The 27630-nt window shown below is 49.0% G+C and overlaps 4 protein-coding genes across 11 annotated transcripts; 2 read left to right on the forward strand and 2 right to left on the reverse strand.

The window, feature by feature from the left end:
- Window positions 1–908: 908 nt before the first annotated feature.
- On the reverse strand, window positions 909–7132 carry nub1 (negative regulator of ubiquitin-like proteins 1). Of its 4 annotated transcripts, none has more exons than XM_044105083.1 (15): window positions 6970–7132; window positions 5885–6107; window positions 4808–4975; window positions 4470–4534; window positions 4334–4398; window positions 3662–3820; window positions 3505–3593; window positions 2701–2807; window positions 2448–2634; window positions 2269–2376; window positions 1995–2147; window positions 1769–1915; window positions 1607–1669; window positions 1318–1513; window positions 909–1242 (listed from the first exon to the last, which is right to left on the reverse strand). In XM_044105083.1, exons 2-15 carry the CDS (start codon window positions 5999–6001, stop codon window positions 1100–1102), a joined length of 1767 nt encoding a protein of 588 aa, XP_043961018.1. In that variant the 5' UTR covers window positions 6002–6107; window positions 6970–7132; the 3' UTR covers window positions 909–1099. The 4 variants fall into 4 exon arrangements, with proteins under 4 accessions (XP_043961018.1, XP_043961020.1, XP_043961021.1 ...); XM_044105085.1 differs by having other exon boundaries at window positions 5885–6011; window positions 6970–7130; XM_044105086.1 differs by having other exon boundaries at window positions 5885–6081; window positions 6970–7127.
- A 319-nt stretch (window positions 7133–7451) lies between these two features.
- LOC122824642 (uncharacterized protein C9orf152-like) lies at window positions 7452–10438 on the reverse strand. Its single transcript, XM_044105504.1, has 3 exons — window positions 10198–10438; window positions 8232–8412; window positions 7452–8155 (listed from the first exon to the last, which is right to left on the reverse strand). Exons 1-3 carry the CDS (start codon window positions 10436–10438, stop codon window positions 7903–7905), a joined length of 675 nt encoding a protein of 224 aa, XP_043961439.1. The 3' UTR covers window positions 7452–7902.
- xylb (xylulokinase homolog (H. influenzae)) lies at window positions 10313–16238 on the forward strand. Of its 4 annotated transcripts, none has more exons than XM_044105094.1 (19): window positions 10313–10496; window positions 12682–12764; window positions 12836–12905; window positions 12981–13061; window positions 13132–13218; window positions 13305–13433; window positions 13521–13586; window positions 13717–13789; window positions 13870–13988; window positions 14062–14143; window positions 14458–14498; window positions 14561–14676; window positions 14747–14862; window positions 14934–15007; window positions 15094–15190; window positions 15260–15318; window positions 15399–15486; window positions 15747–15841; window positions 16098–16238. In XM_044105094.1, exons 1-19 carry the CDS (start codon window positions 10437–10439, stop codon window positions 16164–16166), a joined length of 1605 nt encoding a protein of 534 aa, XP_043961029.1. In that variant the 5' UTR covers window positions 10313–10436; the 3' UTR covers window positions 16167–16238. The 4 variants fall into 4 exon arrangements, with proteins under 4 accessions (XP_043961029.1, XP_043961031.1, XP_043961030.1 ...); XM_044105097.1 differs by lacking the exon at window positions 10313–10496 and adding an exon at window positions 10512–10980; XM_044105096.1 differs by lacking the exon at window positions 16098–16238 and having other exon boundaries at window positions 15707–15838.
- A 636-nt stretch (window positions 16239–16874) lies between these two features.
- On the forward strand, window positions 16875–26939 carry LOC122824422 (activin receptor type-2B-like). Of its 2 annotated transcripts, XM_044105099.1 has the most exons (11): window positions 16875–17009; window positions 21999–22206; window positions 22487–22593; window positions 23312–23445; window positions 23543–23686; window positions 23761–23904; window positions 23986–24134; window positions 24227–24341; window positions 24428–24566; window positions 25336–25466; window positions 25746–26939. In XM_044105099.1, the coding sequence occupies exons 1-11, from the start codon at window positions 16982–16984 to the stop codon at window positions 25938–25940; spliced, it is 1494 nt and encodes a 497-aa protein (XP_043961034.1). In that variant the 5' UTR covers window positions 16875–16981; the 3' UTR covers window positions 25941–26939. The 2 variants fall into 2 exon arrangements, with proteins under 2 accessions (XP_043961034.1, XP_043961035.1); XM_044105100.1 differs by lacking the exons at window positions 16875–17009; window positions 21999–22206; window positions 22487–22593 and adding exons at window positions 23174–23225; window positions 25557–25625.
- The last annotated feature ends 691 nt before the right edge of the window (window positions 26940–27630 follow it).

The raw sequence follows: 27630 nt of genomic DNA on the forward strand, positions 1-27630 counted from the left end.
TCCAAAAATCAAAACATCTGGAAATCTGAAAAAAATGAGATATTAAAATGTATTCATAGAGATAAAGATCGATTCGGTAAATATCACAAAACTTAATGTGAAGATATTAAATGTAGCCACACGTTAAAATATAATATCTAAACTAAATTAATCAGCAACAAAAGAGGCAAGAAAATCAGATATTAAAAAGCTTTTTGTTGCTAAAATATCCTGGATGAATCCATAAACTGGTATTTTATTATCATTATTATTAATTATGATTATTATTTATTATCATTACTAATGCAGTTATTTGTTCTCATTATTATTATTAGTCACTTTGCATCGTTCATCCTGGCTGTAGAAAAACTTTTTTGGATTTTTTTGTTTTTGAAATTTGTGTTTTTAAAAATCAAATGTAATAATTTTCTGAGATCAGATGAAATCTGATCAATAATTCAGTTTGTTCTGCTTTGGAGAAAAAAAGGAAGTTACTTCTTCATTTTAACAAAAACCATCTGGAACCAGAACCAGAACCAGAACCCAACCAAGAGTCCAGCCCTTCAACTTGGATTTTAATTATTATTTTTCAATAAATTCAAAAAAATCCAAAACTGGATTCCAAATTAAAACGAATTTCAAATCTAATGAATTAAACTAAAATCTGTAAAACAATTTAGAATAAAATCATCAAATGTAAGAATTTAAAATGTTTCCTGTTTAAAGCTGAACTGGACTCAGTCCAGAACCTTCTGACCCGTTAGTGCAGAAGCTGTGATACAGTCATCTGGAGGTCCAACAGAACCAGTCCAGAACCTCAGAGGTTCTCCCAGCTCTGCCGTCCAGGTTCTGATCCGGTTCCGGCCCACCTGGTTCTGTTCCCATGGTAACTGATGAAGGCTTCTGTAACCCGACTCAGAACCAGCTTCTTACTTTCAGGCAGAACTTTTTATTACGGGTCCATCAGAACCAAACAGAACGGATCCGACCTTCAAACTGATTCATCAGGAAAACAAAACCTTGGCCTGAAAAGAAACAAACTGAAACGTCTCTGATCCCAATTCGCTCAACAGCTGGATCCATCCGTGTCCATCTGGTCCCATTTGGGCCCCATGCGGCCTCAGACGGAGCGGGCCGGGCCGCGGTCCAGGTACGTCTTCAGGGTGGAGATCAGCTGGCTCTCGTCCTCCAGGGTCAGGTCCAGGTAGTCCTCCTCGTGGCGGGAGATGTCCTCCAAGACCTCGTTGACCAGCTGGCTGTCCTCTGGAGACACGGGACAGGAGGACAATCAGGACGGGTCCACGGCGCCGCCTGCCGGCCCTCGGAGCGCCGCCTTACCTGGAGAGGTGGACGAGGTGCCGGCCTCCTCATAGGACGGAGAGGAGGACGGAGAGGACGTGGACGGCGGGGACAGCAGGTCTGGGGACAGAACGCCCTGGTTGTCCAACAGCAGCTGAGTTGCAGACTGAACGTCTCCTCCAGACAACCTGAGGGCCACTTCAGCCGGGGCCCTCTGGAACCCCAGGTACAGCAGCTGGAGGACAGGGGACAGACGGTCAGATGGTTAGGGGACAGCAGCTGGAGGACGGGACAGACGGGGGACATCAGTTGGACAGAGGGACGGTACCTGCTCCACCTTCTCCGGACTGACTGCGTCCAGTTGGGACGTCTGGGACGAGTCCAGCAGGATCTGGGGACAGACAGAGAGCGGTCAGGCATCCATCGGGCTTGGGTTCTGTCCCGAGGCCCGGCGAGTCGGGTCCGGGTCGGGTCCGGGTCGGGGACGGACCGCGGACGCCTTGTCCACGTCCCCCTGGGTGCGGTGCAGCGCTCTGGCCGCGTCCGTCCTGGAGAAGCCCAGCTCCACCAGCCGGGAGACGTCCTCCATCCTCGTCCTCCGCCGCTGGCGCTCCTTCTCCTGCTGGTCCTCACGCTCCTGGACCGGAGAGGACCGGGTCAGAACCAGGTCAGAACCACAGAGGACCCGTTCTCCCGGTACCGTATCAGAACCCTACCTGGTGCCGGTTGCTGATGAGGATGGCGGCCGCCTGCAGGTCTCCTCCACAGGCCCGCAGGCCCAACCGGGCCTCCCGCTCAGAGAAACCCAGAACCAGCAGCTGGGCCATCTTCTCCGAGTCCGGAACCAGACGGCCGTACAGGTCCTCCACCTGAGACGACACGGGCCGTCGGGTCAGAACCAGCATAGACACGGGAACCATAGAGAGCTTTAAAGGACCAGGGGACCCATCCGGACCAACAGCGGAACCACTAGGTCCCATCTGGACCCACCTTGGCCAGCAGAACTCGGGCCTGGCGGTCGTTTCCTTCCAGGAAGGACAGCAGGCTCTGCAGCAGATACAGACGCAGGAACAGGACTTCCTCCCGTCCCGTGTTGCCCTGGAAACAGACAGACTCGTTCAGCAGCAGCTCCCCCCGGTGGCGGCGGCCGGTGCGTGCGGCGGCCGGACCTTGATCATCAGCAGGCGCTGCTGCTGCTCGCCGTAGCAGCGCAGGAAGCAGTCCTCGGCGCGCTGCAGCCGGCTGCGCCCGTCCTCCAGGCAGGACAGCGCCTCCAGGGCCCGGTAGCACCACACGATGTCCAGCTGCAGGACGGCGTAGTTGTCCACGGAGCCCAGCATCGCCGAGCCGCACCGACTGCAGGACCGCGCGGCGTCAAAAGAGCTTTTATTGTGAAAGGTGCAGGGGGGCGGGGCTTCCTACCTGAAGTGCTGGTCGGCCTGCAGCAGGTGGCAGAGGGCGGAGTCAAACTGCTTCCTCTTCATCAGAGAGCGGCCCTTCTCATGGAACCCCATGGCCAGGATCAGAGCCTGGAGACAGGGGCCGTTATGAACCGGGCCCAACACCAGAACCGGACCGGGCCACTGCAGACCCTTTGCAGGAAACAGGGCCAGGCCCTAACTTGGACTAGACCAGTGTTTCCCAATTCCAGTCCTCAGACCCCCTGCCTGCATGTTTTAGATGTTTCCCTTCTGCCACACCTGGATTGAATCTTTGGGTGATTAACAGGATCCTGCAGGACTTGATGGCTGCAGAAGATGTCATGCAATCATTTGAATCAGCTGCTCTGGTGTAGAGGCACATCTAAAACATGCAGAGCAGGGGGTGGGGTCAGGATCGGGGGCGGGGTCAGGGATCGGGGGCGGGGGCGGGGCGCCTGAGGACTGCAATTGGGAACCACTGGACTAGACCATCTCAGCAGTAATGATTCTCTACTGATTCCAAACAGCCGAACCAAAAAGGTGTTAGCTTAGCACAGTTAACATTTATGATTAGCGCTTTAGCATTAGCTTCCACTATTAGCATGTTGGTAGCTGTAACAGGAGTAATGTTTATCATTAGCGCAGCTAGCTCTTCAGTTAGCGGAAAGACTCCCAGTGAAACCATCACAGACCCAGATCTTCATGCTGCTGTGGTTCTGGTATCAAGCCTCCAGCCAGAATGCAGAGAACCTGTGAACGGTTCCGACCAGTTCTGAGCGGTTCTGATGTCTGAACCGAGCCTCACCTTCTTCTCGTCTTGCGGGATCTTCAGCGGGTTTCCTTTCTGGTCGGCGATCTCCAGGAAGGGCGTGGTCTCTGGATCCTCACTGCCGTCTGACACACAGAACATCCATGAAGGTTGGGAGCCGGCCGACCTTTGACCCGGCCCGACCCGGACCCACCTCTCTCCGACAGGATCTGGAAGCCTTTCTGGGTGCGCTGCAGGCTCTGGCTCTGGTTCTTCATCTCCTCATCCTCCCTGCTGACCTGCTCCACATCGCTGACCTTCAGCACCATGACCTTGCTGTGGTTCTTCACGCCCTGCTCGTCCAGCCGCCGATCTGCGGCGCCGAGACAGAGGAGGCGGGTCAGAACCGGGGAACGAGTCAGAACCGGTCACGTGCCGACGGCTGGAGACCAGTTATTATAGACATTATTAATAATGACGCATGTTTTAATCAAAAGGAAATGAACTGGGAGTGAACTGGGAATGAACTGGGTCGATCAGACTTGGAAAGTCAGGAAGAACTTCAGATTTGGAAAGTTGTGGTTGTGGATAATTCCTGGAAACTCTCATCTGATTTCAGCACCAACCAAACAACAGACTGGACTGGTGGGGACGTGTACTGACCGACCCGAGTTTAGATGAACACGAACTGTGCAAGAACATGAACTGGTGTAAAATGAGAACCACCATCATCGGCCAACTAAACAGAACAGAATCCGTTGATCTGGTTTTGTTACTTTTCCAACATACTTGGTCCCTGACGTTGCCATAGTAACCAAAAATCTAATCCCAATCCCAATCATATCTTGCAGGATGATTTCAACATTACACAGGCGGCGGTACCAACCGGGCCACAGGGTTCTGCCGTTCAGGATCAGCTTGAGGTGCTTCAGGCTGAAATCTTCTGCGATCCTGCAGGAGCACAAACACCCTCAGAGTGGTGGCCGGGGCTATGACATCACCACCAGGTGAGGCGACCGTACCTGTCCACCAACTGCTGCACTGGGACGTCCAGCCGGGTCTCCAGGTAGGACTTTGTCTTCGAGTCCTGGAAGCAGAAGCAGAACCTCAGTCCAACCCACCAGCCCAGCCGTGACTCCTCCCACCAGCCGTGACTCCTCCCACCAGCAATAACTCCTCCCACCAGCACTTAACTCCTCCCACCAGTAATAACTCCTCCCATCAGCCGTGACTCCTCCCACCAGCACTTAACTCCTCCCACCAGTAATAACTCCTCCCACCAGCCGTGACTCCTCCCACCAGCACTTAACTCCTCCCACCAGTAATGACTCCTCCCAGCAGGGGAAAAAGCCCTCCTGACCTTCTTGGCCTCTCTGGGCAGCAGCAGCTCCAGCGTCGCCACGCTGGTCTCCCTGAAGGTCCGGTTGCCTTTCCCTCTGGCCACCGACTGAGCCCGGATGGACTCCAGAGCGCCCCCTACCTCCTCCATGGATATGCCAAGGAATGGGGCGTAGCGCTGCGCCAGCTCCTGGAGGACAGAACATCAGAACGAGACGCTGCTGTAAGCCACCAGCAGCTGCTTTACCTCACCTGTTACACTTCATCTACGGGAGACTTTCACTGCCACGACCTGGAAATACACTGAGGAGCAGAATCACGTTTAAACAAGAAAACCTGTCAAAACAAGACAAAACTTGTAAGATCAAAATAAAACTCTGTAAAATGAGAAGATTTTTTGTTAAAGCAAGATATAAAATTTATTAACAAGAAGGTTTTCTGCTAAAATGAAACATAAAATGAGAATGTTGTCATAAAATGAGATAAAACTTGTTAAAATAAACCTTTTTTGCTAAGACGAGATATAAAACTCAACCTTGAGGAATTTCCTCATTAAAGCAAGACAAAAAACGAGAAAGTTTCATTTTATAAATTGAGTTTTAAATTGTCACCTTAAAATTGAGGCCCAAGTCAAGTTTGAAAAAGAAAAATGACTTAGGCCGTCATATTAGGAAGGTGAAGATTTTATTTAAAAAAAACGAGAGTTTCTTGTTATATTAAAACCAAAAACTCATTAAAATGAGACTAATTTTAACGATCTTTGCTACTGAATTTATTCCATATTGTTGGCAGTTTGTTGTTTCTCCAGATCAAACTGTTCTCTGATCTGCAGCTGCAGTAAATCCTCCTCATGCTGACCCAGCTCCGTGTTTCCCTGCTCGGCTCCTCCAGACGCTCTGCCTGCAGGTTTCAGCCGTTTCCCGCTTCAGCCCAGATGATTTCAACCGGCAGCTGAATAATCTGGCATCTTAAAGCAGGAGAACCTCTAAAACACACAGGGCGGTGAGTCTGGAGGACCAGGGTTGGGAAACACTGACCTATGGACTCTGTGGAGGCGTCCTCCTTCGACCAATCAGAGCGCAGTCTCACTCCGACCCACCTGCAGGTGCACGGCGTCCGGCTGGTCGTCCTCCTGGGTGAACGGAGGATTCCACAGCTGGACCTTCTCCTGCTTCAGCAGGTTCTTCAGCTTGGCCTGCAGGTTCTGCTCTGCCATGTTGTCTGTACTGACGAGGACAGGAAGTCAGCCACAGGACAGGAAGTAGACCAGGAAGAAGACAGAGATTCCCGTCTTGTCTGGAAACCAGTTCACTTTCAACAGGCTGAATCAGGTCAGAGAAGTGAGAAGGTCCAGAATCATTCACCGTAAAAAACAGACGTTCCCTGATGTCTGAGGGTCGTAATCATCAGGTCAGAGGTCAGAAAGGTGGGGATATTTTAGAATAAAAGCTGAAGGCAGTAAAAACTTAAAGGAAATAAAAAAACTTACAATGAAAATTGAAGGTTTCTATCCAGCCTCATAGTAAACTAACGTTTAAACCTTGACAGTAACCATCAATAAAACTATTAAATGTTATCTAATATTTCTGATCTGAGACAGATGGTTCTATGAAATCCTTATTTTTATGATTTAAAGCTTCTAAAAGGTATTTAATCACGTATAATTATTATCATAATTCATCATCATATCTGATGCAATCTTAAATCACCCAAATAAGGTTTTGGTCCAAAACCAACAAAGGTGATAAACAAAACAAAGCTTTTACTTTGAAGGCTACAGCTAGAACCGACTGTTTCCATTTGCATTGTGGGAAACGTAGTCCTCCACGTTCAGGATCGCCGAACCGGATCAGAACCAGAACCCAAGATCGACAAGCTGACTTAAAGATTGAACTTTGAAATTTTTAACAGGAAATGACGTCATTTCCATCACGTCAACACAAAAACTTTATTCCGAGAGCTCTTGTGTTAATTAGCAACACATTCTTCACTGTCAGGGTTAAACTTTAGGTTTTATTTAAACTCATAGCAACGTGAGAGTTCTCTCGGAACCGGAACCGGATACAAGTGAGGATATTTTATAGAAACAGCCGAACATTTATCCCCAGAAACGCTTCTACTCAGCAGCTAGCAGGTTTTTAATAATTTGTGGGTCAGGAGGCTGACCTCTGACCTCAGAGTTACCTCGCAGATAATGACGAGTCGCTGACTTCGAGCAAAGGGACCCGAAACAAATGGAAGATCCCCAGACCTGACGCTCCACGACGGAGATGTTTTCATGGAGCTGCTCCTGCAGAGAGGAACAAACTGCGAGACGTCTCACTCTGAGCGGCTTTACATAACCCGCTGCTCAGAATGGGTCGGAGAAGCTGCGGCACATAAAGACTAAAGCATCGCAACAAGCAGAGACGATCTTTGCATACAGTGGGTAGTGGCCTACGAGGGTCAAAAAGCGCGATGAGTTTAAAAAAGCGGATTGAAAACGCAGAAAAGTTATTATAAAAAATAAACAAAAATTAAACAGTGAGAATAAATTTAGTGGGATGGAAACTATAAATGTCAGCATATCAAAAAACATCTTAAATCAATAAATAAATGGAAAAAAGACCCAAAATAAGAATTACACAAAAATAAAATAAATGGAAACCAAAATGAAACAAAATCCTGAAATCTGATTGTAAAAACTAATAAGAACACGCAGAACCTCAGAGGGATGAGGAAATGGTGAAATATGATTTTTAAAAGTAGTAAACATAAAAATAACAAGAAAAAAAAGTAAAAAACGTTTTAAAAGCTTAAAGTTTAGCATCAATAAAAACCCTGAAAAATAAAATGAATGAATCCAAAGTGGAAAAAAACTAATCAGCATTTATGTATTAATAAGCTACGAATAATTTAAAGGGTTCTAGAAACGTTACATCATCAGAACCGGTCCGATTCTGGTTCTGGAGACACTTCTTTACATCATGTTTGAAACAGAAACGTGAGACCAATCAGCAGCTCTTATCTGGGCTCGGTTCTGTTCAGGTCCATTGGAGAATGAAGAACAGAAACAAAGCTAGCAGGTTCCGTTAGTTCTGGTGACTTTGGGTTCTGTGTTCTGGACCCATCAGAACCTCAGGAGGATGGGTACAGGCCTAACCTCCTGGCAGCCTCAGAGATCCTCAGGGTTCTCCTGCAGGGGAACGGGTAGCGGTTCAGAAGAGCTTTGGATTCACCTCCTGGGTTCTGGTTCTGGTTCTGGTCATGGTCCTGGTTCTGGTCCACGCTGGCGCAGCGTCTAGTGAAGCTTCCTCTGGACCGGGCGGAACCAGAGCCAGCTGTGTGCGTGTCTGTGGGCGGGGCTTGTGAGGATGAGGAGGGGGAACATCTGGGGATGAAGAGCAGAGGTCCAGATCAGAGGCTGATCGGATGGGAACCAGAACCAGTTGGAGGCGGTTCTGGACCTGGAGCGGCTCTGCTCCGTCTCCATGGCGACTGCAGGGTGGCGCCGGTGCAGGTCCAGGTGGACGCGCCATGGGTCCGACGTCTTCGGGTCGGGAGGGGAGGGGCGGGCTGGTTGCCTTGACGACATCCAACCCTGAGCAACAGGTACGATGCTGACGACATCCAGGAGGTCAAAGGAGCCTGGAGACACGAGAACTCCGAGATTAGATAATCTGATCGATACTCTGCTGGTTCCTGGTCAGCTGCAGCGTATTTATTAGTTTAGATAGGGTTAGCGTGGTTCACTCAGCGCACCAAACAAGCTAGGACCGTTAGTCTAGGACCACTAGGCTAGGACTGCTAGGCTAGGACCACTAGGCTACGACCACAAGGCTAGGACCGCTTGGCTAGGACTGCTAGGCTAGGACCGCTAGGCTAGGACTGCTAGGCTAGGACCACTAGGCTAGGACCACAAGGCTAGGACCGCTTGGCTAGGACTGCTAGGCTAGGACCGCTAGGCTAGGACTGCTAGGCTAGGACCACTAGGCTAGGACCACTAGGCTAGGACCGCTTGGCTAGGACCGTTACTCTAGTACCGCTAGGCTAGGACCGCTTGGCTAGGACCGTTACTCTAGTACCGCTAGAGTAACGGTACTAGAGTACCGTTACTCTACCGGTAACGGTTAGGACCGCTTGGCTAGGACCGTTACTCTAGTACCGCTAGGCTAGGACCGCTTGGCTAGGACCGCTAGGCTAGGACCGCTTGGCTAGGACTGTTACTCTAGTACCGCTAGGCTAGGACCGCTAGTCTAGTATCGCTAGGCTAGGACCACTTGGCTAGGACCATTAGTCTAGTACCGCTAGGCTAGGACAGCTAGGCTAGGACTGCTAGGCTAGGACCGCTTGGCTAGGACCGTTACTCTAGTACCGTTAGGCTAGGACCGCTTGGCTAGGACCGCTTGGCTAGGACCGCTAGGCTAGGACTGCTTGGCTAGGACCGCTTGGCTAGGACCGTTACTCTAGTACCGCTAGGCTAGGACCGCTAGTCTAGTATCGCTAGGCTAGGACCGCTTGGCTAGGACCATTAGTCTAGTACCGCTAGGCTAGGACCGCTAGGCTAGGACTGCTAGGCTAGGACCGCTAGGCTAGGACCGCTAGTCTAGTACCGCTAGGCTAGGACTGCTAGGCTAGAACCGCTAGTCTAGTACTGTTAGTCTAGGACCGCTAGTCTAGTATCGCTAGGCTAGGACCGCTAGGCTACGACCGCTAGTCTAGTACCGCTAGGCTAGGACTGCTAGGCTAGAACCGCTAGTCTAGTACTGTTAGTCTAGGACCGCTAGTCTAGTATCGCTAGGCTAGGACCGCTTGGCTAGGACCAATAGTCTAGTACCGCTAGGCTAGGACCGCTAGGCTACGACCGCTAGTCTAGTACCGCTAGGCTAGGACTGCTAGGCTAGAACCGCTAGTCTAGTACTGTTAGTCTAGGACCGCTAGTGTAGTACCGTTAGTCTAGTACCGCTAGGCTAGGACCGCTAGGCTAGGACCACTAAGCTAGGACTGCTAGACTAAGACTGCTAGACTAAGACTGCTAGGCTACAATTGCTAGGCTAAGACTGCTAGTTTAGGACCGCTAAGCTAGGATTGCTAGGCTAGGTTTGGACCACATGTGGTAGAACCTTTTCCGTTTCCTGTTCAGATCCCAGGCCAGACTTCCTGCTCACTGATCACCTGCGGAGGAAACGCTGCTGTGATCTTTGATACAGTTTGATTTGTTATTTATCATGTTTTTATGTTTATGTGGATCTTCAGTCTGTTGGATAAATCATCAGAAACATTAAAGATTATAATCTGGACCAGAAGGACGATCAGCTGTTGGAACATGTGGAAGAGACACAGAGAGGACAGAGGACAGATGTCTATCAGCTGGAGACGCCACTGAGCAGAAGCTATTAAAGAACCAAACCCAGAATTTACCTGTCCCCTCACCTGTCCTCAGCAGGTGAAGCTCTGCCCTCTGCTTGTCTCTGCACATCCTGTACTGCTGTCTCAGCGCAGTCACATCCATCTTCCTCTTCCTCCTCCTGGTTCCGGGTCCCTGCAGGAACACCTGGCCCCGCCCCCTCAGATTCAGCTCTCTCTCTATCTCTTTTTCTCTCTCTCCACCTGTCTCTTTAAATCTCTCCGCCCCGCCCCTAGCGCTCAGTGCGCATGCGCCTGTCTTCAGCATGGCAGCAGTAGAATCGGACTCTCCTCTCTACCTGGGCCTGGACTTCAGCACCCAGCAGGTAAAAGCAGAACCTCACCGGACTCGGTCCACTTGCCGGTTCCGGGAGACGCGCGTGTTCACGTAGGCACGTGCATGCGCGTGGACGGAAGCTTACTGCGCAGACGCAGAACTAAAGCGCAGCAAGTCGGCGCAACAGATGTTTGTTTATGAAAACCACGCGGAGGTTTGTTTATACCGGAAGTGATGAGATGCAGAGAGTCCAGCTCAGATTGGAGAACTACTGGTTCTGACCCGAATGGACATTAACTATACAGTACCTATTAACCAAAGAACAAGCAGAACCAGAACCTGTGGGAGGTCAAAGTTCACTCAGCAGAGTTCTGTCCAGTTTGATCAGGTTTAACCTTTGAACCTGCTACGGTTCTGACCGGGTCTGACCCAGCAGAACTCACTGACCCAAAGAGGACTCTGAACTTTGACTCAGACCATCCTAATGGGACAGCAACACCAGACTCATAATCCAACATGGCGGCGTAAATCCAGTGAGAATCAGATGTTTATTTTTGTAGCTGAATCTGCTTTAAAACTTTTTTATTGTTACCTTATGATTAAACTGAGGCTTATTTTAATCTGTTGATATTCATATTAGTAACCTGGGAGTAGAGATGACCCCTGACCTCCAGAGCCACATAAATCTGGTTCCAAAGTAGACCTTCTTCCAGCTGTAGAACTTTTCCAGAACCAGAGACTAAAGTCTCAGATCAGAGAAACTCATCCAAGTGTTTGATTCCTGCAGCAACGTCTTCACAGGTCTGATTGACAACCCAACAGTCCAGAACGCTGCTGCTGGAGTTCTGACTAGAACCAGTAGGATGGAGACACCACCTAGTTCTACATTAACCAGTTCTACATTAACCAGTTCTACATTAACCAGTTCTACATTAACCAGTTCTACACCACCCGGTTTTAATAGAATACTATCGTTAGTTTATAAATCACTGAACGGTTTTTGCTTCACGATACGCTAAAGATCTGCAGCTGCTGGTTCTGCTTCTGCTATGCATCAGAACCAGAACCAGAACCAAACATGGAGAAGCATCACAGATCTGGAACAAACGCCCAGGAAACTGAAGAACAGCTGAAACCCTGAGCTCCTCTAAATCCAGACTAAACCAGCTGTTAGAGCTGCTTTAGAAACCTAATCAATGAAACAATAATCAATAATCTGATGTGTGATGTTGTTCACTGTGTTTCTATGATTTTGTGTTTTTCTAATGTAAAGCTTTTTGAAATGTCTTGTTGCTAAAATGTGCTACACAGATAAAATTTGGTTGATCCATGAACTCCTCGGTGCTGAAGGAAGTTTTGTGTTTTTAGCTTTTTGAAATGTTGGAATGAAAATATTCTGGTTTTTAATTTGATAATTATGAAAACCAAAGCATAGAGAAATAATAAATCCTGAGACGTTTGTTTAGTCTGTATCTTCCAGCTCAGTTTAAACAACCAAAAACCAACAGTTTCCATGGAAACAGGTTTTGATTAGTCAGCAGTTTTTTACCAAGAATTGATTGATTAATGTTTCTGTTTCTGGATCATTTCATTGCTAATCTAAAGCTAATCAATATGGATTTATTCATTGATCACATTAGCTGAAGTCGGTTGCTAATTAGTGACTAGCCTGCTGTAACATTGCCAGGATGTTAATATCATGAAGAATCATTTCTGTTTTATTAAATGCTAGCATTGTGTTGCTCCATGCTAATGTTTACACTATTAATTGTAGCTCATTATAGCTCTGCTGACATTTAACTCAAATATACATGCAAACAGTAAAGACCAAAGATATTATAATATTATGTTAGCATGCTAGCTCTAAAGTTGTGTGTTTCTTAAGTATTAGCAATGCTATGCCATTAATGTTAACATTCTAAAAGCTAATTGTTGTGAATTCATTTGGCATTTGTATTTTAAAATTAGCATTAGCTTGCCTGCATTCACTGCCTACATCAGGTTTAGTTAGCCATAGCATGCTAATTTTAGCAGTATTGTTAGCATACTAACTTAAACTTTTTTGGATTTTACTCTAAAGTCTGTTGTAGTTCTTTACCTTCTGAACGAGTCAGCAGTTCATGAACTGTTTGTTCTGGGTTAGTGGAGGGAAGCAGCTGAAAGTCAGTCCTGTAAGCCCCGCCGCCAGCGCCTCCTGGTGGGCTGGGCCAGTAATAGGTGTGTTGGTTGTGCAGTTGAAGGCGGTGGCCATCGATGAAGACCTGGGCCCGGTCCATCAGGACAGTGTGCAGTTCGACTCTGAGCTACCTGAGTTCAGGTAACGTCCTGAACCTTTTATTCTGAAAGGGTGTGGGCCAGGCTTTTATTCTGAAAAGTGTCTTTGTTCAGGACTCAGGGAGGAGTTCACATCCATCCTGACGGGCTGACGGTCACCTCACCTGTGCTCATGTGGGTCAAGGTGAGACGGTTCACCTGGAGCTGAGCTCAGCTGACCCGGATCATTCTGCCTCCTGATTGGCTGTCTGTCCCTCAGGCTCTGGACCTGCTGCTGGACAGGATGAAGGCGGCGGGATTCGGGTTCTCCCGGGTCCGAGCGCTGTCCGGTTCCGGCCAGGTGAGTCTCTGGGTTCTGCTGGCAGTGGGTTCTCCAGAACCGGTCCAAAACCCTTCCTCTTCCTCCTCAGCAACATGGCGCCGTGTTCTGGAAGACCGGAGCGGCTCGGACTCTGGCCCAGCTGGACCCGGGTCAGAACCTGCACCAGCAGCTGAAGGTGTGTGTGTGTGTGTGTGTGTGTGTGTGTGTGTGTCCTGATGGTGTGTGTGTCCTGATGGTGTGTGTGTGTGTGTGTGTCCTCAGGACAGCTTCTCCGTGCAGGACAGTCCCGTGTGGATGGACTCCAGCAGCAGGCCGCAGTGTGACGCCCTGCAGGAGGCAGCAGGGGGCGCCATGAGGCTGGCAGACATCACTGGATCCCGAGCCTACGAGGTTCACCTGTCCACCTGTCTGTCCACCTGTCTGTCTTTCTGCTTGTCTGTCTCTCTGTCTGAAGGACGTGTCCATGTCCTCCTGCAGCGCTTCACAGGAAACCAGATCTCCAAAGTGCGGCAGAACCGACCGGACCAGTTCCAGGACACTGAGGTCAGAACTACAATACTAGTCCCCGCCCCTTTAGGCCCCGCTCCTTTAGGCCCCGCCCCTTTAGGCCCCGCCCCTTTAGGCCCGTCCCCAGTTATTGTCTTCTTGTCTCATGTCCCCTTGTGTCTTTCAGAGGATCTCATTGGTCAGCAGCTTTGGAGCGTCTCTCTTCCTTGGTCGCTACGCTGCCATCGATTACAGCGATGGTACTATCTGACCTCTGACCTCTGACCTCTGACCTCTGACCGCTCACATGACCAGAAAGCTTCTTTGATCTGTCTATCAGGTTCTGGGATGAATCTGTTGGACATCCGGCACAGGAAGTGGTCTCAGGTCTGCCTGGACGCCACGGCAACCAACCTGGAGCGCTTGCTGGGAGAGCCTTGTCCGTCCACCGCCGTCCTGGTAACTGGGTTAACTGGTTTACTGCTCTTTACTGGTTCCTTCCTGTCTCTACTGGTCTTCCTTGGCGTTGCAGGGCCCGGTCTCGTCCTTCCTGCAGCGTCGCTACGGTTTCTCTGGGAGCTGCAGCGTCGTGGTGTTCACTGGAGACAACCCAGGTGGGGGCGGGGCCTAACGGGGCGGGGCCACCAGGGGGCGCCACAGCTGCATTTGTCTCCTTTAACGCAGAGAATTGATGAAATTTAATGATTTGATTTAAAATATTTTGGTGGAAATTAAAAAATCTCAAATTAAATCTGAACAAAAACCATTGCAGATTAATTTAAAATGTTAAAAGTAAACAGAACTAGACCTGAATAATGTTTGAGGCTTCTGGTTCTGGTTCTGGTTCTGGTGGAGACCCGGAGAACTCAGCAGAACCTCCAGATCAGAACCTCCTGCTGACGTCTTTGTCTCTCCTCCTCTTCCTCAGCGTCTCTAGCAGGAATGTGTCTCCATCAGGGGGACATCGCGGTGAGTCCAGGCTGTCCTCCGTGTCTCTGTCCTCCGTGTCTCTGAGTCCTCTCTCTCTCCAGGTCAGTCTGGGGACGAGCGACACGCTCTTCCTGTCCCTCTCTGAGCCGCGGCCGTCCCTGGAGGGACACGTCTTCTGCAGCCCGGTGGAGCCGGACGGCTTCATGGCTCTGCTCTGGTAGGACGGGTCCTCAGGCCGATGCTGCCGCCGCTGGCCCTTCTCAATAAAAGCCTGTGTCTGTCCCCAGCTTTAAGAACGGCTCTCTGACCCGGGAACGAGTCCGGGACCGCTGCTGCTCCGGGTCCTGGGACGTTTTCTCCCAGGCGCTAGACGGGACGCCGCTGGGGAACCACGGCAACATCGGTGGACACGCCGCCCTCTGTCCTCCCCTGCTGCCCCCTGCTGTCCGCTCTAATATGTCTCTGTCCCCCCAGGCTTTTATTTTGACACCATGGAGATCACGCCTCCCGCCGTCGGTCTGCATCGCTTTGACGCCAACGACCGCCAGGTCAGACAGGAAGCCCCGCCCCCTACTGTCCCTCACCTGTCCCTCACCTGTCCCTCACCTGTCCCTCACCTGTCCGCTGTCTCCAGGTGTCCTCCTGGAGTCCAGAGCTGGAGGTCCGGGCTCTGGTGGAGGGACAGTTTCTGTCCCGCCGGCTCCACGCTGAGAGACTCGGATACTCCATCGGTAGGACGAGTCTCTGTCTCCTGATGTCCGATCAGAACCAGGACCGGTACCGTTCTGTCTGTGTTTCAGGGTCCGGCAGTCGGGTTCTGGCCACCGGCGGCGCTTCGGCCAACAGGCAAATCCTGCAGGTGGGTTCTCCAGGTTCTGCTGGAGGTTCTGGTGTCCAGATGAACCCGGTTCTGACAGCGGAGGTTCTGGTTCTGTTCAGGTTCTGTCCGACGTCTTTGACGCTCCGGTTTACACCATCGACCTGTCAGACTCCGCCTGCTTAGGCTCCGCCTACAGGGCTCTCCATGGTAACCATAGCAACGGCACTACAGCCCATCCAACGTCCTGATTGGTCATGACCGTAACAGGAAATGATGTCATCGGCCTGCAGCGGCCACCGGGGCAGCAGGAGCTGATTGGTTCAGATTATTTAGAAAAATTATTTTTTATCAAAAGTTTTGATGGTTTTTAACTTTTTATTTAATGGAAACTTGAATCTTAAAATCGTGTTTCTGTTTTTGACTCCAGTCGTGTGACGGAAACTCTGCCGTCTGATTGGCTGTTCCAGGTTTAGTGGCCGATTCTGGAGTCTCCTTCCTGGACCTGCTGAGGAACGCTCCAGAACCTCAGCAGGTGTGCCGCCCGCACCGCAGCGCTCCGCAGGTCAGCCGCCAAGCGACGGAGGAAAACCAGTCAACAGCTGGTGTAACGACTCGTTAGACCAGCTGTTTACTGGTTTAAACCTTAGAAAACCAGTAAACACGACCAGTTATCACCTGTCATTCAGGTGTGTTTTACCTGAAGCCCTGCATCGTCAGGGGGCGGGGCTTCAGGTATAACAGGTATAGCTGGTTTCTGTGGAGCAGCTGATTGGCTCTGACCTCACAGGTAAACAGGAAGTGGCGTTCTTCTTCTCCAGGTTTACGACCCGATGTTGAGGCGCTACGCTGAGCTGGAGCAGAAGGTTCTGGAGCAGAGCTGCGCCTGAGGCCGACCAGCCAATCAGGAGGCTGCACTGGACCTCCTGGTTACCATGGTGACTGGTTCTGCTCTCTGATTGGTCGGTTCCGATGGTTCCGGATCCTACGGAGGGAAACGGGTCAAACTGATTTCTGTCATTTCTAGTTTCTAATAATAAAATCAGATTAGAAACATCTCCGGTTCTGACCCGGTTCTGTTAATCTGACCCAGTTTGGTTGTGTGTTATAGATAATAATCTATAATCATCATTCAGTTTTGAACCTAGAGACTGACCTGGAGGCCCGGTTCAGGTTCTTCAGAACCAGCTGGTCTGGTCCGGTTGGCGGGTTAATAGTGGAGGTTCTGATGGCGACCCGGGTCACTGCAGGTCCAGAAGAACAGAATCGGCTTCCTGGTTCTGTTGGGTTCTGCTCAGGTTGATCCATTCTGGCTTCCAGAACCAGAACCAGTCCCCTCACACAACTTCTGGTTGGGACTGTCAGAATAAAAGCCTACGGTTAAACACACGAGACGATCAGAGACCCAGAAGAACCGTGTCCAGTCCAGAGTCCGACCGGGTTTCTCCAGAGACGGGAGGCTGCTCTACCTTAGGGGGCGGGTCCACCGCTTGGCTCCTCCCCCTTCAGCATGACCCCAGGAGTCACAGAGGGAGGAGAGAGAGAGGAGAGAGCGGAGCGGACCGACCCGCCTGGGAGCTGCAGGGAGGCTGTGGAGGTCTGGATCTGCTGCAGTCCGGGGGATCCGGGTCCGGTTGGGGGTCCGGTGGTTTGGATGTTGGATCAAGGAGAGAGGAGCAGCAGGACCTCCTGCTGAGCCGGAGGCATGATGCTGCTGGCGGCTCTGAGCTCAGGTGAGTCTGGAGGTTCTGCTGCAGGGAACTGGACCCTTTAAACTCTCACACACTCTTTAAACACACTCCTGATGCTCCACACACACAGGGTCCTCACACGGATGGCGAACTCGCTCCGGTTCTGGTTTAAGGTGGACTGATGAGTTCCTGCTTCATTCCAACCGGATCAGAACCTCTGCTGGTCAGCTGGCTGATAGAGGAGATGATTCTCCTCATGCAGTGAAATTCAGGAAAAACCAGTTCTGATTTTTAATAATCAGATTTTCCTTCAATGTAGAAATAAAAGAATCAATCATAGAGTTTCACTCTAGATGCTGAAAGCAGAACAAATATCTACATTTTCAGATGTATAAACAACTTTGCTGCAACAAGATCTGAAGACTTTCTGTGTTTTAAAATCCTTAATAAACTTTTTAACTCAGATCATCAAGTATCTTCAAAGTGTTGTAGCAGTCAGTATCGCAGCGAATCTGAAGAGGCCTCTGACCTGCTAATATATCCCATTTTCCACAGTAACATGACCTGCAACAGCAGCTAGCTGTTCTAGCCATGTTCCTGTGATGTCATCCGATGGCTTTGGTTTGAACTTCATCCAGCTTGTTCTCCTGTTGATCTTGGTGATGGATGGAGGAGACGCTCCTCTGGGATGTGGGGTCAAAGGTCAGGGATTATTGGAGCTATTGAGATGCTAATCTGAAAGGCTTGTTGAGCAGCTGAAGCTCTGCTGATTCAAAGTCGTGACCTTCAGGGTCGATTCTCCTCTGCAGCTCATAGACGGAGGAGTTGAGGGTGAATCGGGGGGGATTGACCGGCCGGGTCTGTCAAGTTTCATCTGAAATCAGTGGAACAATCTGAAGGTTTTCACGCCTCAGAGGCTTCAGCTGCTTTGAGATGCTTTTGTTGCTGCAGAGGTCAGAGGTCACGTCTCAGTGGCCTGAGCTTTAGTGGGAGCCGTCAGGGCGTAGCGGACGCTGATGGACGTTCTGTTTGTTCACATTAAGCTATTTAGTCCATCTGCTGGGGGAAGTGTGTGTGTGTGTGTGTGTTTCTGCCACTGATTAGAAAGATCCTAAACAATACATTACCCAGAAGGCTTTGCAGTCACCGCTGTGAGGCTTCAGTCCTGGTTTAACTGGGTGAACTGATCAGTTTTAAAGCTTCAGCTGCTCCAGGTAGAGACGTGTTTCACCCGATTAGACACTCCAGGAGGATGAAGAGTTTCAGCTTCTGGTTCAAATTTTTCGGTTCAAAGAAATTAAATGAAAATCAAGTTTTAGTTTGAGTCAAAACTGAAACTTTATTTTATTATCTAGAAATCATAAACTTCTAAAATCAGGAAATCACGGTAGCTTTGAGGTGCAAAACACAACAATATTAATGAAAACAGAAAAGGTTTGTCCCAGTAGGAGACCTGAGAAATCACTGATTGGACAACAGGCATCAATGCACTGAGTCCTGCTTACGTCACCGCCATCTAGTGGCAGTGGAGAAAACCTGCTGCGTGGACGAGTTTCAACGGTTTTACTGTACAAAGTGGACCCACTGCCTTTACGTTACGTTTTTTAATTCATATCTTCAAATAGCAAATGCACATTGAATTATTGAATTGTGTTAATATGTTCATGAATACATCACTGTAAAGGTGTGTGTGTGTGTGTGTGTGTGTTCATCAGTAAAAATGATTTATCAGAATGAGATGTATCAAATGTAATTATTGTGCCCCAAAACAATGAAATAATCACATCAACAGGTTTGAAACATTGTCCTTTTTTCCTCATTCCTATATAATAATGTGTGACAGATTGTGTCAGTGACATTCATTAACTTGAAATACTTTGCAGAACGGCACTTTACGAAGTTCAGTCCATTTACTTGTATTAGCTTGCTGCTAGATAAGCCACTTTCAATATGGCGGACGCTATGACGTATCGCAACAACGGGCCGACCCGCTCAGGCGATAACTTCCGGTTCAAAAGCACCGTGGTCCAATCAGTGATCTCTCAGGTCTCCAACTGGGACAAACCCTTTCTGTTTGTTAATGTTGTAGAGTTTTGCACCTCAGGGCCACCGTAGGAAATAAAAGAAACTTCATGACTAAAGTTGGAAAACATTAAAACGTGTTTAATTCTGACAGATTCTGTGATCTTTAAACTATTTAAATGTTTCTGCTCTTCCAGGACTTTATGGATTAAATCTTCTGATGTTTAAACTGTTTTTAGTTATTAAAACATTTTATTCTATATTTTACACCCAGAGGGCTGCACAGTGGTGCAGTTGGTAGAGCTGTTGCCTTGCAGCAAGAAGGTCCTGGGTTCGATTCCCGGCCCGGGGTCTTTCTGCATGGAGTTTGCATGTTCTCCCTGTGCATGGTGGGTTCTCTCCAGGTTCTCCGGCTTCCTCCCACAGTCCAAAAACATGACTGTCAGGTTAATTAATCTAAATTCTCCCTAGGTGTGAATGGTTGTGTGTCCTGTGTTGCCCTGTGACAGACTGGTGACCTGTCCAGGCCAGGGTGACCCCGTGACCCCGCCTCTCGCCCAGAACGTAGCAGGAGAGGAACCAGCAACCCTCCTGACCCCATTAGGGACGAAGGGTGAACAGGAAATGGATGGATGGATATTTTACACCCTGAAACACTTTGTCCTCTGAAGGTTTCATTCCTCCTGGAAGACATTCATGTTGATGACATCACTATGACATCACTTCCTGCTGCTGCAGGTTAAAACCGATTTATCCTCAGAAACATGAAGATGTAACGCAGCAGGAGAAATCAGACCAGGGGTAAAGCAGCGTGTGTGTGTGTGTGTGTAGGTGAGTGTGTGTGTCTGTGTGTAGGTGTGTGTGTGTGTCTGTGTGTGTGTCTGTGTGTGTGTGTGTAGGTGTGTGTGTGTTCCCAGGGTTTCCTCCTCCACAGGAACAATCGGCAGCAGATGCCTCTGACTCTGAGTGACCTCTGACCCCTGACTCAAAGCCTCCTGATGATCAGTGATTAGCATCAGAAACACAGGGGTCAAAGGTCGCGCTCAGACATGCTAATGTGTCTGAGTTTAAAGCCGTTCTCACACTCTGCCGTCGGCCTGCAGCTGCCTGAGATCGTCATGCCGACCCAACCGGACCGACCCAGAGGTCCAACAGAACCTCCACATCTCAATCCTACATCACCAGGCCTCCACCACCGAGCCACTACTTCCTGTCCAGAACCTGTTTGGTTCTGACTGGGCCGTGTTTCCAGACCAACTGGATCAGAACAGGAGGAAGAAGAAGCTGGGAATGAAGCTTCTCCTCTTCCTCTGTTCAGTTGAAGGACCTCGCTACAGCAAACAGGAAGTGGGAGACGGACCCACTTCCTGTATCAGGTCTTTTGAAATCTGTGATATTTTTTCACATTTAGGAAGGATTTTCACTCTCAGCATGTTTTTAAACTTCTCTCTTTCATTTACTTCAGCTCAGCTCACAGTTTTTAACAGATTCTGTACCTTTCTGTGAACTTCTAAAACTGCTCCTTAGTCGGATCTTTTCGGGCCTGATACTGCCTCTAGTGGCGTGGGGTGGTAACACAACTAATATAATTACATTAATAAATCAGAAAACCACAAAGTCTTTATTATTTATTATTAATTCTGGCATTAATCTGGCATTTTAACTGTTGAGTGTTTCAACTTTTCATTTCCTTTGGTCACATGAGCTGCAGACTAACAGATAATATTTTCAGAAAACTTTAAATGGCAGGTAAAATAGTAGGTAATAGTTTGAACTCATGAAGGCCTCATTGTGTTCCTCTGGTAACTATAAAACATCTATTAGAAGTAATTTATTGACAGTGCAATAATTATTCTTAGCCAAACTAAATGATAACATTTACCTGTGTCATCCAAAGTGTTTTACTTGATGCACAAATTGTTGACATTATGATTCTATGAAAGTTTTATTTTATTGTTTTAGAGTCAAAGAAAAATTTCCACCTTGGGAAAATATGAGGGCTGCACAGTGGTGCAGTTGGTAGAGCTGCTGCCTTGCAGCAAGAAGGTCCTGGGTTCGATTCCCGGCCCGGGGTCTTTCTGGATGGAGTTTGCATGTTCTCCCTGTGCATGGTGGGTTCTCTCCGGGTTCTCCGGCTTCCTCCCACAGTCCAAAAACATGACTGTCAGGTTAATTGGTCTCTAAATTCTCCCTAGGTGTGTGTCTCTGTGTGTCTCTGTGTTGCCCTGCGACAGACTGGTGACCTGTCCAGGGTGACCCCGCCTCTCGCCCAGAACGTTAGCTGGGGAGGAACCAGCAACCCTCCTGACCCCATTAGGGACGAAGGGGGTGAATAGAAAATGGATGGATGGGAAAATATGGTTAACCTAAGTAGTTTACCATATTTTTTCTCAGAATAAGTTGGCACAGTAAAAATAAAATGTGAATTATTGCTTGGCTATTCTTCGGTGAACCTAATTAATTTGTTCGTTATTAACTTTTGCTCAATTAAATTTCTTATGTATACATTATAAATGGTATTTTTATTATAGTTGATACACAGAAAGCTAAAGAATTTGTTAAAAACTGTGAGCTGCGCTGAAGTAAATAAAACAGAGAAGTTCAAAAACATGCTGAGGAAAAATCCTTCCTAATGATGAAGATGTATCAGATTTCAAAAAGAAAATAAAAACGTGAGACCATAGATAATATAGGAAACAGCGCCCCCTTCACTTCTGGAGTGCAATGGTCCCATTTCCAAATACGGTCTGAGACTGACAGCGGTATGTCCCGCCCCTTCCTGTTGCTGCAGCAGGTAGACTTGGTTCAGTTTGAACCTCCAGGTCTTTTTCTGCTCTTACTTTGAGAAGATCAGGTTTCTGTCATCCTGCTGCCCCCTGTGGCCGCCTGTGGTACTGCAGCACCTTCTAACGGTCCAGAACAAACATTTACAAGGAAGCAGCTGATGCTTCCTCTTCATCAGAGGCAAACGGGCCGGTTATACTCTGACACTTTGACCCCGTGCTGCAGGTTTGGGCCCCAGCGAGGGCCCCACCAGGCAGTGCCAATACTACAACATGAACTACGAGGCGGAGAAGACCAACAGAAGCGGCGTGGAGGCGTGTGAGGGCGAGGAGGACAAACGCTCACATTGCTACGCCTCCTGGAGAAACCAATCAGGATCCATGGAGCTGCTGAGGAAAGGATGCTGGTTGGACGACTTCAACTGCTACGACCGGTACACACACCATGACACACAATAACACACATAAACACTATGACACACACCAACACACACATTAACCACACACTCACTGTATCTCTGCAGTGACTTTCTGTCATTTCTGCAGCCTGACCTTGACCCAGGTGAAGGTCACCTGTTCCTGGGTAGATTTTAGCCAAATCTTCCGGGTCTGGAGGATTTGTTCAGATGAGACCCGACTTCTCCGGTTCTGATTGGTGGATGAAACATCAGAACAGTTTTCATTGGTCCTTCCTGGTTTCCTGTTTGCCTCCAGGCTGGACTGCGTGGCGACCGAGGAAAGTCCCCAGGTTTTCTTCTGCTGCTGTGAAGGAAACTTCTGCAATCAGAACTTCACCCACCTGCCTGACCTCAGCAGCCCAGGTGAGTCCATTTACCAGTGGTACCACCGGTTCCGGGACCTTAACACCGTCATCACTGCCGGGCCAGACCTGGGGTTAAGTTTGGGTCAAATGTTTTTGCATCGGTCCCAACCGGGCCTCAGTACCAACCGGACCGGTCCAATGGGCCAAACTCAGCTGTTGATTGGTCCATTGAAGAGGAGAGTCGTCTTCCAGATCAATTGGAATGGTCGGCCATTTTGACTGACGGAGTTAAAACATCCCATAATAATTTATTCTGACCTGTGAGATTTTAAATGATAATAGTGATGAGATATTCAGTAGATTTTTATTTAGATAATATTCCATCTGAACACTTTTCATCTCTTAACTTCCTGCTCTGAATCGGTTCAGTTTAATCTGAAGTCTCAGTTTTGATGTTTTTGTGGAGGATGAATCCGTCTACCTTGTCTAAGTTCAGGACATTGTTGCTGTTTTAATAAAAAACTCACAGAAAACTTTCATGAAATAATAAACTGAACCTGATCCATGGAGCTGCTGGATCAGGTTCATGGATCCAGTGATGCAAGTGATGCACCTCTTGCATCACTTCCTGTCCTAAGACTGAACAGGAAGTGATGCAAGAGGCGCTTTACCTGCTCCTCACTGTGAATGGTGAAATGAACTGCTTGTTAGAAAAGTTCCTGGAAGTGTGTAGGTGTTCTCCTGTCTACCTGTTCTCCTGTCTACCTGTGTGTCAGTGATGGAGGCTCCGCCCACCAGGGCGCTGGACGTCCTGATCTACTGCCTGGTGTCGGCCGCCATGCTGTCCGTGGTTCTACTCCTCGCCGTCTGGATGTACCGACGCCGGAAGCCTCTGTATGGAAACGTGGAGGTCAGGGAGGAGCTGCGCCACCAGGTGGCGCTCTGCCGGTACTGCATCAGCCAGGTCCAGTTTGATCCATGGTGAATAAATCCTTCTGGTCCTCCAGGATCCCGGTCCTGTTCCCGCCTCCCCCCTGCTGGGGCTGAAGCCCCTGCAGCTGCTGGAGCTGAAAGCTAGGGGGCGCTTTGGCTGCGTGTGGAAGGGCCAGATCCTGAATGAATACGTGGCTGTGAAGATCTTCGCCAGCCAGGTGCCGAGCCGGAAGGACCGTCTGTGGATCCTGCTGGCCCGTCTCTGTCTGACTCCTCTTCCTCCTCCGAACAGAACCAGGAGTCGTGGCAGAACGAGAGAGACGTGTTCCTGACGCCGGGGATGAGGCACCACAACATCCTGAGGTTCATCGCGGCCGAGAGACGAGGGAGTCTCCCAGAGAGCGAACTGTGGCTCATCAGCGAGTTCCACGAGAGGGTGAGGAAGGACGGCCTGCCCCGTCCTGGGGGGTCCGGTGAAACCAGTGACACCGGAGTGTGTGTGTGTGTGTGTGTGCAGGGCTCCCTGTCGGACTTCCTGAAGGTGAACACGGTCAGCTGGACCGAGCTGTGCCACATCGCCGAGTCCATGGCCCGCGGCCTGGCCTACCTCCACGAGGACATCCCCCACCTGAGAGGAGACCGCCACAAACCGGCCGTGGCTCACAGGTCCGGGACACGATCCAGGCAGAACCGATTCTGGTACCGGTCCTCAGAATGAACCTCAGGGTTCTGTTCTGACGGGTTCTGTTCCCTCTCAGGGACTTTAAGAGCAAGAACGTCCTCCTGCGCTCAGACCTCACCGCCGTCATCGCCGACTTCGGCCTGGCCGTCCTCTTCAAGCCGGGGCAGCCGCCTGGAGAGACGCACGGACAGGTGAGGCGGCGTGCGGAGCTGCAGCTGATCCGCCGCAGGTGAGCCGCCGCCGCCGCCGCCGTGCCTCATCTGGGCTCTCTGTGCAGGTGGGCACCAGACGCTACATGGCTCCGGAGGTCCTGGAGGGAGCCATCAACTTCCAGAGAGACGCCTTCCTCCGGATCGACATGTACGCCGTGGGACTGGTGCTGTGGGAGGCGGTGAGCCGCTGCAGCGCCGCCGACGGTAACGCATCAGCACGCTGCTGCAGTTCACCACAGCCACCACAGAAGGCGCCAGACTGCACTTACGCTAGGATGGTCTGAATGATCAGCTTAGTTATTATTTATTTCATCTCAATTAATCTTTAATCCAGTTTATTCTCAACCTGCTAAATCCGCTTCATCCTGAAGACGTTCAACCTGCTTTAGTCCAGATTATTCGGGTTCCAACTCCTGAAACGAGCCGACTGAGGCTCAGAGGAAACGTTTCCTAATTCTGTCCCAATTTGTTACAAGTTTTAATAATCTCCACTTAAACGTATTGGATGGAAAAACCGGACAAAGCTGGAAAAGGTCTGATAGGAAACCACTAACATATATATATATATATATATATATATATATATATATATATATATATATATATATATATATATATATATATATATATATATATATAATAAATATAATTATGAAATGGGCGTGGCTCATATACTATCTCACATTTGACCTTTGAACTCTGTGAAAAACCTTTCCAGAAATCACTGATATACAGGATTGCAGCAACCTGGAGGGTTAGGTTAAAATATGACCTCCAGGTGGCGCTGTTTTAACAGGAAGTGAGTTTTCGTCTGTTTCCCTTCATGTCTTAATCAAGCTGGAAAAAAGGTCATAATGTTTTGCTACTCAGTAGAAAAGCTGTGCAACATGAGAAACGTTTTCCTTAAGTTCTTCGACGGAAACGAGGCAGGATGGACGGACGGATGAGTTCTGATTGGTTCTGATGTGTCCAGGTCCGCTGGGTCAGTACCTGCTGCCGTTTGAGGAGGAAGTGGGTCAGCACCCGACCCTGGAGGACCTGCAGGAGGTCGTGGTCCACAAGAAGACGAGGCCGGCCATCAAGGAGTTCTGGCTCAAGCACAGTGTGAGTGATCCAGAACCGCTTCCCTCCCAACCGGACCGGTACCACTGAGTTACCCTCATCCAGAACCATTTGATTACTGCATAATACCAGGCGGTTCTGCAGGAAAGACCCGGTTCCTCCGTGTGGCTCATTCTGGACCTCCAGCCCTGCAGGCTCCAGGTGGTTCTGCCTGGTCCCATCTGAACCAGATGTTCTGGAAAACATCTAAAGCATGCAGAGCACTGTAGCAGGCTCTGGTTCTGATGTTTGGACCGTCTGGTTCTGGTTCTGGTTCTGCAGGGTCTGGCCCAGGTCTGTGTGACAGCAGAGGAATGCTGGGATCAGGACGCCGAGGCTCGTCTGTCTGCCAGCTGCGTTGAGGAGAGAATCTCCCAGATCCGCCGCCACGCCGCCGGCCTGGCTCCGCCCACTTCTGGCACCGTCCCCACCGTTACCGTGGTAACCAACCACCTGCCTGAAGAGTCCGGTAGCTGAGGAGAACCTGCGGTCCCTCAGCTATGCTGCCCCCTGCTGGACACCGGAGCTGCTGGGAAACGCAGAGACCTTCCCACCAGATGGAGGCGCTGTCGCTCCCCGGACTCCTTTTGGTTTTAGCAGGTTACATGACCTCTTCCTGACCTTCGGATCTGACTAGTTGAATCCTGAAAATTCAGAAAGAGGAAGTGAGGTCAGAAGGAAAGCACAGATTGTGATTGGTTGACTGAGCTCAGCCAATCAGAGCACAGAGATAAAATTCCTCAGGTAACCTGGATGACAGGGGTCAGTTAGGGGCGGGGCTTCGAAACGTGTGTGTGTGTTTAGCATTGTTTACATGTTAGCTTCTCCACACAAGATAAAAACCTAATTTTAGGGTCAGAGGTTACGGTTAGGTATGTACTGCAGATGGTTAGAGATAGGACAAAGGTCAGGGGTCAGCCTATAGAAACTAATGAGGTATGGTGGTATAGCAATGTGTAACATCACATTTTATTTATTAATCTTAGTTATAGGCCTGAGACCTTTGACCTCCAGCAGCACCACCCTGTGGCTGGTGGTTCCAGCAGAAATCAGCAGCAGTTTGAGGGAATAACCGAACCGACGCTCCAACAGGAAGGATTTATCCTGGCTCCTTTGACTAGGACAGAGGCTGCTGCTGTTTCATGCCTGACTGCTAATCAGAGCCTGCAGCGCCACCTGCTGGTCTCCCTGTTTAACTGGGACTAAACCCGACCTGTGTCCCTTCTGGGACGCCGTCCAGGACAGGAAGCTCCAGGATTCCTTCCTGCTGCTGGAAGCCAAGTTTGGACCTTCCTGGTTCCTGCAGAGCTTGAAGCAAACGCAGCAGGAAATCCTGGTTCTGTTCAGTTTCTGCAGATTCCTTCAGGTCCGGGATGGTTCTGCTCACAGAACCAGCAGCTGGCAAAAACAAGGAAAACATCCGTTCACATCAGTCTGGTTCTGTAGGGAAATAATAAATCATGTCTCATCATTTTCTACAGTCTGTTTTATTCTGGTCACTTTTCATCCAATCATTTCTGAAAGGAGGAAAGAAAATCCTTGATTTTCATCCAAATGTTATCATAGGTTAACTGTGGTTAACAGAGGCTAACAGAGGTTTCTGTTCTTATTATCCAGAACAGAAACCTCGTCTGATCCTCCCTCTGTGACTTTATGCTATAAATGAAAACATTTCAGGATCAGATCAACAGTTTTCTAGTTTGTTTCTTCAGTTTCACCACAGAGTCCAGTCAGATGAAGTTCACCGATCCTCCAGCAGAGGGCAGCACGTATCAGCTGTTATTACAGGAAGAACAGAAACATGAAGCCAAATATTTTACACACCAAATACATATTTAACTTGAAAAGAAGGAAAATGTTTGTCATAAGTTAGATAGCATGAATAAAGATAGACATTAAAATGGTTTATTTAATGTTAAATTGTTGGAATCTGATAGATCTGAATTTCTTTTTCTGCTCATTAAAATAAATCATAAGAAATAATTAATGACAAATTAATTAATCAACTGATCATTAATTAGTAATCAATGATAAAATGTATAAACTCTGAAGAATTGAACTCAGGAATCCACAGAGCTTCAATCTGTCCTTTACATCTATCCAGGTTTTTATTATTCAGGAGATCAGAAGATGCCGATAACATCAGAGCATCTCGTTTCTCCTTCAG

This window comes from Gambusia affinis, linkage group LG21 (assembly GCF_019740435.1).
Source record: "Gambusia affinis linkage group LG21, SWU_Gaff_1.0, whole genome shotgun sequence".
Lineage (NCBI taxonomy): Eukaryota > Metazoa > Chordata > Actinopteri > Cyprinodontiformes > Poeciliidae > Gambusia > Gambusia affinis.

Coding starts and splice junctions, on each gene's coding strand:
- nub1 (XM_044105083.1), bottom strand. CDS start 6,001: ATGGCAGAGCAGAACCTGCAGGCCAAGCTGAAGAACCTGCTGAAGCAG. Junction 3,821..4,333: donor CGGCAGAACCCTGTGGCCCG/GTTGGTACCGCC, acceptor TCGGCGCCGCAG/ATCGGCGGCTGGACGAGCAG. Junction 1,916..1,994: donor TCATCAGCAACCGGCACCAG/GTAGGGTTCTGA, acceptor TCTCCGGTCCAG/GAGCGTGAGGACCAGCAGGA.
- xylb (XM_044105094.1), top strand. CDS start 10,437: ATGGCAGCAGTAGAATCGGACTCTCCTCTCTACCTGGGCCTGGACTTC. Junction 14,499..14,560: donor TCCATCAGGGGGACATCGCG/GTGAGTCCAGGC, acceptor CTCTCTCTCCAG/GTCAGTCTGGGGACGAGCGA. Junction 14,863..14,933: donor GGGGAACCACGGCAACATCG/GTGGACACGCCG, acceptor CTGTCCCCCCAG/GCTTTTATTTTGACACCATG.
- LOC122824642 (XM_044105504.1), bottom strand. CDS start 10,438: ATGCTGAAGACAGGCGCATGCGCACTGAGCGCTAGGGGCGGGGCGGAG. Junction 8,413..10,197: donor GCTTCACCTGCTGAGGACAG/GTGAGGGGACAG, acceptor TCGTGTCTCCAG/GCTCCTTTGACCTCCTGGAT. Junction 8,156..8,231: donor ACGGAGCAGAGCCGCTCCAG/GTCCAGAACCGC, acceptor CTTCATCCCCAG/ATGTTCCCCCTCCTCATCCT.
- LOC122824422 (XM_044105099.1), top strand. CDS start 16,982: ATGATGCTGCTGGCGGCTCTGAGCTCAG. Junction 17,010..21,998: donor GCTGGCGGCTCTGAGCTCAG/GTGAGTCTGGAG, acceptor CCCGTGCTGCAG/GTTTGGGCCCCAGCGAGGGC. Junction 22,594..23,311: donor GCCTGACCTCAGCAGCCCAG/GTGAGTCCATTT, acceptor CCTGTGTGTCAG/TGATGGAGGCTCCGCCCACC.